The sequence below is a fragment of the Petromyzon marinus genome, chromosome 18 (assembly GCF_048934315.1).
Source record: "Petromyzon marinus isolate PM22_M1 ecotype Great Lakes invasive population chromosome 18, UKy_Petmar_22M1.pri1.0, whole genome shotgun sequence".
Lineage (NCBI taxonomy): Eukaryota > Metazoa > Chordata > Hyperoartia > Petromyzontiformes > Petromyzontidae > Petromyzon > Petromyzon marinus.
This window is the reverse complement of record NC_133684.1, coordinates 2,112,527-2,124,837: the sequence shown is the minus strand read 5'-3', so window position 1 is coordinate 2,124,837 and position 12,311 is coordinate 2,112,527. Positions and strand designations below refer to the sequence as shown.

The 12,311-nt window shown below is 48.6% G+C and overlaps 1 protein-coding gene across 3 annotated transcripts in view; it reads right to left on the bottom strand.

The window, feature by feature from the left end:
* LOC103091784 (mineralocorticoid receptor) overlaps positions 1-12,051 on the bottom strand; it is a 131,980-nt gene extending 119,929 nt beyond the window's left edge. For all 3 annotated transcript variants that reach the window (XM_032956467.2, XM_076067781.1, XM_076067782.1), the window contains exon 1: positions 10,725-12,051. In XM_032956467.2, the coding sequence (XP_032812358.2) occupies positions 10,725-11,683 (959 nt within the window). In that variant the 5' untranslated portion in view covers positions 11,684-12,051. The remainder of the gene's footprint in view (positions 1-10,724) is intronic.
* Between the last annotated feature and the right edge of the window lie 260 nt (positions 12,052-12,311).

The following is a 12,311-nucleotide window of genomic DNA, read 5'->3' as shown; positions in this document are numbered from 1 at the left end:
ACACATGTGTGTACGTACACACATGTGTGTGTACACACACACATGTGTGTGCGTACACACACATTGTGGTGTGCACACACACATTGTACACACACATTGTACACACACATTGTGGCGCGTCACCATTGTCACGATGCACAACAACACCTCGCGCCCCAAGCGCGCGATTAATAATCACGGAAGCGTCGCCAATTGCGATTCAGAAACGTCGTGGGGTTTTCTGTTGTCGCCTTATTCCTGCCATACCATTAGTACTGTTGTGTTGTTGTCTGTACTTGTGTTGTTGTCTGTGTTGTGTTGTTGTCTGTGATTGTGTTGTGTTGTTGTCTGTACTTGTGTTGTGTTGTTGTCTGTGATTGTGTTGTTCTCCGTACTTGTGTCTTCCATTCGCACGGTCTAGTTAATTTGGTTTCTCCCGCGGGCACCCTGTGCATCTTGTGCACCGTATCTGTCCTGAATGCAATGTTGAGTTGGCGCTGCGTTTCTCGTTTCCTCTTCCTCTTGTGTGCGGTACATTGCCTCATACTGTCTCCCCATCTCACTGCTATCCTTCCACTCTTTGTCCGGTGTCCAACATTGGTATGGCATTGGCATACGCTGTAAATAGGGGATTCCAGCAATCGTGATTCGATACACGTATCATGAGTGCTCTAATCAATTCAAATTATGCGTAGATGCATCGTGACGTGTCTTATCGTCTCGTTATGAGTATGGATTTTTTTTTTAGCTCGTTGTACTTTCAATAACTTTTATCTCTTGCCGAACCAAATGGCTCAAATGAACTCTCCACTCGCACTGCGCTGGTAGCCCACGAGGCCTGTTTATTCACTCTCAGCTGTTTTACAGTAAACATCTACGGTCAGTAGATATCCTATATGTTTAAAGTCTCTCAGTACGAACGGCGAAGAAATAATGGTCAGGGGATCGCCGATGTTACATCCACATAAATCAAGGTGGGGAGGGGGGGGCGGATGGCTCGGGCGATGTCGTGAGAAGAGCCCGTGAAGAGAGACGAGAGAGAATTATCTGCGGGACAGCGACGGACAAAGTAAACTACGGAGTAAAGACGGAGAGAATGCACGAGAAGCTGACGAAGGCAGGCGGAAGATAATTCAGAGGCCATTCATGGATTAGAAGAACAACGCAGGGAGGGAAGGGGCTGGATGAATCTGTGGGGAGAGAGGCCACAGACTGACGGCACGACAACAGGTCTGTGGGGGCAATGCTGCGGTAACGAAATGAAGACGGGGACGTCTGTCACGCCGGTGACATGCGTTCGTTTATGCACTGCACCGGCGTGCTGCGTAAGAGTAATTAGAGGGCCATTAAAGTGCAAATGAAGCTCACAAATTACATTTTTGCGATGGCGAAGTTTTTGGGCCCGTGCTGTAATTCCGTTGCCGTGGAATTTCCCGCGGGTGTGCGGTGACGCACCCAAAAAAATAAAAACCTCATCCCACGCAAAAATGTATACGAGGTCCTACTTATCCGTGGTTCTTTCGGTAAAGTCACCGAAAGAACCACGAATATGAATCCCTGCAGTCACGAAAGCTTTAAATCAAAATTTAGAGGTCCTACTTATTACAAACATGACGGGCAAGACGAAACAGTTCGAGACTCGAGTGAGAATTTGAATTTCATTCGGCACGACTTTCTGGCAGCTTTCTGCAGGTGAAAAAGCGTTGACGGGCCGCTAAAATAAACATCTGATACCGTGCCAATGTCCATCATTTCAAAAGGCCGCAGCAGGGCCTGGAGAGCTGCAGGCAACATTGAACAGCCGCAATCATGTACCAACAATGAACTTTGAGCAGATATTTCCACCCCCAGCCTCCGCATCAATGTGATGTACTGTCAGCGAGGGCAGCACAAGATGGATAAAGTAACGTTGAATCCTATGAACACGGTCAAAGCTTAACACCGCATTTCCAAATGGAATATCCTGAGGGCCAAAAAAAAATTAAATAGATGTGACCAGTGCGGGTTTATGGCAGCTGCTCTGAGGAGAATTGTATCAAGGCACATTGTAGCAGCACATCATACGTGTCTGATTTTCAGACAATAGATCCTTTAAAATTGTTTCGATCTTTACACAAAAAATCCAAATTATGTATTTGACCTCAATTCAGAAAGTCTTTTCACTGTATTGAGCACGGGGCGATATCTTTGAAAATGTGATTGCTGTAATCCGCTGGATGTTCCCTTCTGCCAGAGCCATTGCGAGCAGCCACGGGGATCCAATCGAACCGCGCGAGGCGTCAACAAAAGTTCAACGAGGCATCTGTGCTTCATCTCGGTTTCGCCACGGCAGTGCCGCGCGGATCATGAAGGCATCGTTGCACTCGGTGGCATCGGGGGAGCTGCTACTGACCGAAGTTGCCTCCGCCGACAGACAAGGACTCATTACAGTGCCCTAGACCGAGCGATAGCCAAATATGTATTCATCGTACGTTGCTGATGAAGCAAATGCCACTGAAAATCGATGGCGAGTTACTTAAACCCACCGAAATGCATTTGCAACGGTTCTCATCATAGCTTTTGTCGAGTCAATCGACAAAAAATATATAAAAAATATGGTACTTTGCGTGTGCATTGCTATTTGTAGCCAAGCAGCTGACGAGCACCGCCACCCTCCAACAGAATATAAAACACAAAGACTTATTTATTGGCATGCATGCCATATCGATGTTAGTACCATAGCTTGGGTTAAATTTGGTAGAATAAACAAATATGCTGTTATTCTTGGTTCTTTCGGTAAAGTCACGTAGAAGGGAAACAATAAAATAATTAAAATATATATAAAACAATAAAATTATCATGACGTTTCGACTGCAACACAAGCAATCATCATCAGGTGTGAAAACCACAGCAAGAAAACTTGAAATAATTGGCGTTTTTTTAACGTTAGCACCACGGAGAGCGATTTGGAAGTTATTCAGGTGGACGAGCCCATCTATGTTCGGAAAAGAGGAGGGGGGAGGCGAAAATAATGGATGCGGTCTGAAAGTCACCTTAAGCGTGAACAATCAATTAAGACCCGAAATGGTTTATCAAATCCTTCCAATGATTGCTAAGCCAGAAAATTACATTGGAGAAACCAAACGACATGTCTCGGACCGCATTCGTGAACACAAAGCAGACCTGAAACACGGTAGGACCAACACCTCGGCCGTGGCAGATCACTGTTATAATTCAGTAGGTTCACATGACATTGACTTCTCCAAGACAGAGGTTCTTTGCAAGCCATCTGGCTACCATGAGAGATTCGTTCATGGGGCTATCCACATATACAAACACAGAGACAATTTCAATCGAGAAGATGGATTCAGGCTTAGCAATCATTGGAAGGATATGATAAACCATTTCGGGTCTTAATTGATTGTTCACACTTACGGTGGCTTTCAGATCGCATCCATTATTTTTCGTCTCCCCCCTTCTCTTTTCCGAACATAGATGGACTCGTCCATCTGAACAAACTGTCAAATCGCTCTCCGTGGTGCTAACGTAAAAAAATAACCGCCACTTTTTCAAATTTTCTTGTCGTGGTTTTCACACCTGATGATGATTGCTTGCGTTGCAGTCGAAACGTCGTGAGAATTTTATTGTTTTATATATTTTTTTATTTAATTGTTTCCCTTCTACATGACTTTACCGAAAGAACCACGAATATGAATCCCTGCAGTCACGAAAGCTTTAAATAAAAAAATATGTTGTTGCTTAAATAATAATAAGCGGGAGACGATGAATCCGGGGGTGCGGGGGGGGGAGGGACGCCGGCGCAGCGGTTAACGCACTGCGATGCAAACTCGCCAAGCAGAGTTCGACTTCCCGGCTAACATCAGTGGCGGATGATGTCCCAATTGTTCCTGCCCGTTGCCCCCCTCACTCCAACGCCATCCCACCCTCCACTTTTACCAATGGAAGACCAACAGCGTGGTGATGTGTGGCCAAATAAACCCAATGGCCGCCACGGCGTCGGAGAGGCGTTGGGTTTTAACAGAGGAGGCTGTGAATTATAAATTACTAATGCTATGTATATGATAATGCATCGATTCAATTCGATTCTTGGGCCTCCAGCACGTGGGACGCCAGGTCGCGCGTCTGCGATTCGCGTCTGCCGTCGTGCGTCGTTAATTCACACGGACCCGGCCGCCTCTAGGGATTCTGCGTGGCACCGTGATATCCATCCACAGTATTGATTGCTGAAGTGAATCTTGATTCCCTAAGTTGTGGCGATTCGTGGAGTGATCAAATTGTGGTGTCGCCTCTTAACTTTAATAAACGCAGGAAATCAAGATGCGAAAAAGAGATATATATTTGGGTGGTTTTCTTCAGTTTTTTTCTGCACGTTTTTAGTACAATTTTAGATTCGTAGATATCGTTCCGGTGACGGTGAAACCCACTCTGACGATGACAGAAAAACAAAGCTTATAAAGTGTACCATCCATGGCAAGTGCGGCAGAAAACCGCGTGAGGCTGGAAACGACGCCAACGGTTGCTGAAATGTCAGCAATGACGACCCAAAGACGGATAAGACTCGATCCCACGCGACATTGGTGCACTCCACTCACTGGAATGTGAAATCAATTTCCTCTGCTTGCCATTCCTCCGCAGAGCAAAAAAATCGTCTGAAAAGAAAATGTTTCAACTCTGTGCAAGTATAATTAATGTCACAGTGGCCTGCTGTGCTAAATAACCAAGCAGTGATGTGCGTAGCCAAGAGTTCCTTGGTGAAATAAGGAAAATATGGATTAGTGGCTTTCAATTAAGAGCTTGTTTAACCGTTTGGGGAGGCTAGTTCATTTATCAAGTCCATAGAAGATAATTGGAATGTCAGGATCCATTCAAAGTGCACGCTGAAAAAAATGCATGTTACGTTTTTTAAACTACAGTAAGGAATCGTAAAGAATGGTATCTCAGACAGACAATGCAATATATTCATTTTGCATCATTATTCGCTTTAGTATAATGATAATAATTTACGGGACTTTGTCAAATCTACCACTGGATGAAGGCCTCCCGACATCGGGCCAGCCATGGGGATTGTTTGACCATACTTCACCACGCTGCTAGGTGCGGGTTGGCAAATCGGGCACTCGGGTCTGATTCCGATGTCATGCTCCACCGATGTTAGCCATGGCCAGGAACTGAACTTAGGATAACCGGTGCTGTAGAACAGCGAGTTAGCCATTGCACCACTTCTTCCCACACCACAAAAGCTAAATTAACAAATATCTATTGACGTACTTTTGTCAATCCATTATTGGATTAAGTCTTTCCCACACTATGTCAGGCAGGGATTTTTTGTTACTATACTTTACAAACAATGGACACTGTGGGTTGGTGAGGCGGGGGAGAGAGCCAGGAATGGTTCCGATATGACTCACCATTGATATTAGCCGTGGCCGGGATCAAACTCCTGTTCGCTGTATTCATGGTGCAGTGCGCTAACCACTGACCCCCACATCAGCATGTGCATGTGAATTACAATGCGCACATGCTTAGCAGTAACAATTAATATCCTCATTGTACGCAAGACAAACATTAGTTCACAGTGCAGGACTCATCTGCTACTGCACCCTTGGGGATTCGCAACGTTTTTGCGAGCAGTTAATCTCGGGAAGACACCGACCGCCACTCGGTAGTCCTCTCCTGGGATCTTTTAACGGTGGAGAGAGCATTTTAACATTTTACTGCAGACACACTCGCGTGTGTGGTAGCTCACGTCTGGCAGGCTCGGAGAGCCAGCCCGGCACATCCTCTGAAAGACGACTCACATTACGCGGAATTACCTCCCCAAACACAGGGCTCTATTTGTTTACAAAATTGCCCAAGCGAACGCTGGGTTTTTCTTACACGCGCAGTAGGCACAACTATTGGATGAGTTGAATACGGAATATTGCTGCATGCAGGTGTGTACTTGATACATGCAAATATTTTGCCCATCACCGTTGACTATTATCTGCTCATCGAATTACGTTTATGGTTGAGGTGTGTTTATGAATCTCTCGTAGAATCGGCTTCCCAATGTGCTCTCACGGCCTCCTGCGAAAGGCGGAGGATGTACGGATGAAATGCGCCTGGCTCAACGTGGACGAGCGGAGCAAATATCCTCTCGGGTTCACTCGACATGGCATGGGCAGGCCCACTGGATGAGGGTCTCTGGAGCAGTGGCATGTCAGATGGGGTTGTTAGATTAATTATACTTCACAACAATGGTCGGTAAGGTCAGTGGAGTGAAGTGAAGGTACAGGTTGGACCAGTGGCTCGGTGAATTAATTATCATCGTCGCGTATTTCTTTGTATGGCGCCCCGCACAAACATATAGCAATTCCCCAAAGCGTCAACATAATTTAAGAAACATGATTGAACGGAGCACTGCACACAGGTAGCACGCATTAACTTATGATTTCAGTTCTAGATCTCTCTGCCTTTCCAGGATCAAAGGAAATTTAAATCAAACCAATTCCAGTCTTTCCATATTATTACGAAAGGCAAAGCTGCAAATTCTATAGTCTGGTGTTGATAGTAGGAAGCCATAGAGGATATTTGTCTTGGAATTATTCGCTTTCTGATGCATACTCGGCCTCGTGTCGAAAGTAGAGACTCTGCATCTATGATTCCCAGAGGCAGACACTTTGCAGCAGTAAGCACTGGTGACCCTACCGTACTGATGAGTCCTAATAAAGACAGAGCCGGTCGAGTTGCCACTCGGTCTTTTGCCGCTGAATGTCAGCCGGTCGCATTGACTCAGACTAATTTCGATGGTGACCCCCAGGCAAGAGGGCCGCAATGCAGTCCTTCAGGAACTGCCGACGGTTAGTGCACAATGCACAACGGCCGAGTGGGCCCTTTGCACAACGTTGTCTCCGCGTCGTTTTAACGAAAAGCTGTATGCATGCACGGTCCTGGTCGAACGCCAGTGGCCCCTTAAAAATGTCCACGCGTTTCACACGTGCTCCACAAAAGTTCCCCACTGGATTTCGAGATAAGCGAGGGTGGTGGGTGGGTGGGGGGGAGTTCTGTACGAACACAAAGTTCTGACATCCCCGCCTCTGTGGCATATGCTGCCCAGTGTTGTTATGTTTCCCCTTTGCCAGAAAGCTCTGGATACGGCTCGGCTATCGCAATATTTGCGCTCCGTGTAAAAGTTTCACATAAACGCCATTTTTTGAGGACGCCGCCTGCCCCCTCGGCCCCTACGGTGGACTGCAACACGACCCCTTGGCAATGGCTCGCATCTAAATACGTGCGGACTTTGTGTGCGCGAATGTATCTCGCAGCGACGGGGAAGGAAGAGAGTGGCGCCATCGGCACAACGAGCAGAGGCTGCGGCGGTGGAGCGTCCACCGGCTTACGCGCAAGCTTCGGGCAAGTGCCCACCGCAGTCAAAGTTGGAAGAACGACAGCGGAGGAAATCCTCCGAGCGCGCTGATACGGATGCGGGCACACACACACACACATACCAACTCGGCCTTCCGTTTACAAAGCAACAGCAATAACAACGACATTCAACTGCCTTCGCTCTGTACAGTATTTTGTATTTTATTATTATTATTAAAGAGTCCGTGCCGCTGCCGTTAAAGAGTGAGTGTGCGAACACCGCATGGGCGAAAAAATAAATATTGCACCGTCACACACGTAGGCATTTGAAGGGTCGGTTGGGTTATAATGCGCGTTACTGAAATTAAACTGTTAACTCACTTGAATACCATCAGATTGTTTTGTTTCCTAAGAACACCACCCCTAATGTCACTGACTTTTCTTTCTACGACATTTGGTACACACACGTCAATTGATGAACCAATAGTTAAGCTCCAGCCCCTCTGTTAATAGCACGATGCCTTGAAGGCCTTCCCTAACCATGTTGGCAATGGGGGGGGGGGGGGGGGGGTTGACCTCCACTTGCCCACACTGGTTGGTTAGTACGGGACGGTCAAGGCAGTGGGTGGCTCTGCAAGTCGAAATATTACTGGCCGTGGATATCAGGGTTCAGAGTGCAGCGTGTTAACTGCTGGGCCGCTCCTCCATCCGCCCTCCAAATCCCAATTTTGGTTGGACTATTACAAAACTAATGTACAATCCTCATGTCACGCTGATGCGTGCCTTAGCGTCCTTCTCTGTAAACACTTTTCTGGCTCTCATCCACGTACAACCCTCCCAATAACCACTCTCCCCATCCCAGAGTATGACGAAATTTACATTAAATGATAATCGCAGAAAAAGGCAGCAACCAGCGGCCACGGCTATGTATATACCTACGATCAAAATATACGATAGTAAAAACAGGTCGAGTTACATACAGAAAATTTGCTGATGGTCTGGAAATACGTTTTACTGAAAACAAAACAACAGACTTTATCTCCACATATTATATAATTAGACAAAGATCGCACTCTCAGTCGGACAATTTAGGCAAACTCTGTTCGTAGTACGCGGCTATCGGAGACCCAGAGAGAGAGAGTGGCATTGCCAGTACCAGCACACGACCAGTGCTGGTGTAGATGTCCATGCTAGGTAGTCATGGTCGCTATTTTAGTCAACCTAGGGGATGCCAGGGAAATCTGATATACTGTGCGTGGCAAGGATTTATACCTGGGTCTTTGGGATCATAGGACAGTGCATAAGACACATTTATATATCGGGCCAGGTGGCTTAGCGGTCGAGCAAACGGGAAGATTGCGAGTTCAAATCCTATTGAGGGGTTGACTCCCTCCGTCGGTCAGTAGAATGTGTATCCCTGTAAGGAAAGTCAACAGTGGCTATCCTATGGGTGAACTGACCCCTGTCACGACAATGCAGAATTTCCTAAGCTGTAAAGCTGATGAGCGATGCCTCAATGCTCATTGGAACAGGAAATCACAGGAATCTGTATGGTCTCTTGCCTATGTCATCCACCCAGTCAACATCACACACTTTTAATTACAAGAATTTAGTACATTTGATATTCGCCCCATTCTCATGGCGCTGGGTTGTCACGAAGGCACAATGTTTTAGACGTATATATTCTGCCAGGGTGGAGCAATCTACTTTGTGAAATTGCGACAGGGTAATGTGCGAATACAATGTTTACATTTTGGAAAATGTTGGGACCAACGACGCAGCCACGTAACGGAACGTTAACATCCACCGCCGTGCAGCAGAAATCCCGTATTCACACACCAGCCGCAATAACCAGGGCGGCCGACTGGGGCCGAACCGAACTACGGCTGGGTCAAGTCACCGGTGGGCTCATGCGTCGCTCACGAGATTTCTAACGTCACCAAACAAAACAAAACAGTACGGCTCTGGTTGTGCGATACAATTTTCCAAATGCAATTATCCTTCCTCCCCCCCCCCCCCCCGAAATAAAACGGTTCCATTATTTTTATTGTCAATATTCATCGCGGCACGGTACTCTAATCCACTAAATCACGTAATTGATAGTTAACAAAAATAAATTCTGTACAAATTGAATACGGCAGCACTTATATGTAATTGTATACCCCAATAAAAAAACATTCCAGTGGCAGGTTACATGAAGAAAAAAAAACATTGTCTGATTAGTTTCCATTTAATAGGGAGCAAGTGTGAAAAGAATTACACTGGACAAAGGTCTCCATGCAAATGAGTTTTCATTTTCTTCTAAACAATCCTCTCACCAGGTTCCATATGAGCTGTCACCTCGTCCTAAATAAAGTTAGTATCTGACTTTAAATAAACAACCCCTCACCTAGTTTTAACAAAAACGATCGTAGACCTTTCTTTTGAACCTTTGCCCAACTATATTATTCAACCATGTACAATTACAGACTTATTTTTAAATCCAGTGTAGCCTTAAAACTGTTGGGCCAACAAGTTATATTTGCGAGCCCATATTAAAGGGCGGAAGGGCGCATGAGCAGATGTCATCATCTCGCCCGACCGCCTTTGTCTCCCCAGCGCCGATCGCTGCATCAGTTCTCGGGGAGGAGATCACTCGCCCGCTCACGTGGCCCTCTTTCTCCGTGAGCGCAGCGCGCTAACCACTGCGCCACCGCTCCCACACACACGTCTATGCAGCTCCGCAAGTCGATGATGACACGTGGCTTGTCCGCGTGCGTCATGGCTCAAGGTTGTCATCGCCGACAGTCGCATCTCCCCCCAACCCCGTCCCTTCATCATCATCATCAGCCATGGTCAATCCACTGCTGGATTAAAGGCTTCCCCAAAAACCGTCGCCACATCTAAACGATATTGCGGCGTAATTATCCCGACACAGCCCTTTCGCAGGCCGCTCGTTTTATCGCTCCATCTCCTCCACAGGCGTGCCGCCTCCGAGACGCGATCCGTAATCATTCTTGACCATTGGTCAATAATTCCCTTCAAGCCACGATGAGATTAACAAAAGCTCAACACACAAAAGCTATCTCTCGTGCTATGAAAAAAACCAGATGGACGAAGCTCAGCCTATTACACACGGTACTCTTATAGACATTCCGTTCAAGGCCACGGTGTTGTTTACGGCATTGGGTTATGATTCGATTTGTCACGGTGCCCCGCAGCGAACGCGGCAACATCACGCCTGTTGCTGTTGTTGTTGATGTTGTTGTTGTTGTTGATGTTGTTGTTGATGTTGTCGTCGTCTGACATCCTGTAAACCACTTCGATTGTTCTTATTTACCTGCGCGCGCGCGCTGCACGTGTGTGTGTGTGCGCGCGTCCTCCGACCCACGCCAACTTAACGAAAGTGAAAGATCACCCACCGGCCAAGTCCCGGGAAGGGATGCGCGCCCTGCGGGTGGTAGAACTCCTCTGCGATGCGACTCCTCTGCGGGGCGAAGAGGGAGTAGTGTGACTCCCTGTTGACCATCAGCGGCGGGAACCACGTGTCCGGGGAGCCCAACGACCCAGGACCGGGTCCCGACCCAGCCCCGGAGCTGGGCCCCGGGGGGGGTCCGTAGCCTCCTGCCGAGGGCACGAACACGGAGAGCGGCTCGCTCTTGTAGCGCCTCTCCGAGCAAGCGCCGGGCACATCGTGGCCACCCGCGTCTTGCTGTCCGGACAATCCCTGGTTCCCGAGCAGCTGCTGCTGCTGGCCCCCGTTCTCCTGGCTCTGCGTCTCTTCCTGATCGTCCTCCTGACGGTGGTGGTGGTGGTGATGCTGCTGCTGGAGGTGTTGATGAAGAACGTGCTGCTGTTGTTGTTGGTGGTGGTGGTGGTCATATTCCGCCAGCTTCCACGGCCGCACCATCGCCGGCAGGCTGGAGGTCGTGGCCAGCGGAGTGCTGCTGGACATGGGTGTGTAGGTGGAGGCGGCGTTGCTGTAGGTGGACGGGGTGCTGATGGACGAGGAGCCCGGGACTCCGCCGCATTCGTCGTGGTGCTGCTGCTCTCGGTCCGCGTCGTCCTCGTCGTCCTCTCGCTGCTCCGTCTTCATGAGATGCACCACCTGCTGCACGGCGTCGCCGTGCTCGTCTCCCCCTGGACGTCTGGTCGTGCCCACGCACCTCTCCTCCTCGTCATCCTGCCGCTGCTGTTGCTGCTGCTGATGATGGTGATGAAGTTGTTGGCCGAGTTCTGAAATTGACAGAACCCCCGTGGAGCGCTCGGCACTCTCAGCGGCACTCAGCAGGCTCTCCGCGAGAGTTGTGGGCTTGCCCAGAACGTTGGCCAGCTCCTCCAAGGTGCCTCCCTCCAGAAGTGCAGATTCACTGGAGCCCATCTGCCCTGCCGCGCCCTTCAGCGTAAACGCTCCAAAATCCGCCCGTGGGAATGAACGGCGGAGCCTTGGCGCTTGGGTCTACGAGCGCAAACGCCGCGGCCGCGGTTTAAAGAGACGGAGAGAGAGAGAGATAAAAAAACTGACGCCTCTCGTTCTGGCGCGCATACGATCAGTGAGTGTGTGGCGCGCACCCAGTTCTCAATCACGGCATTGGAGTTGTGAGAGGCAGGGCTGGGCTGGGCGGTTGTTGTATGTGGGTGTCTGGCGAGCGGGCGAAGCACGCGTGGGTCGGCGCGTTCGCGTTGTACCACACCAGTGCTTCTGTTTTGCCTCTGTCAAGTGCCCTCTACCGTCCGGGCTCCTCCCGGAGTCAGATGCGAGAGACCATATACGGAGTCGATGTGGGTGGAGTTTGATAGAGCTGGCCTTCTGCGGCCTCCATCTATCATCATCATCTACACCCCACCCACCCCACTGCCAACCTCCCACTCTCACGGTTTAAATAACGAGATGAAATATTTAAGCTCGTTAAAAACAAAACAAAGAAGAAAAATCAAAAATGCATGCCGTACGTTGTCGTACGTTGGCATGGCAAACACATTTGCGCCAGCCTGTTCTTAAGCCTGGA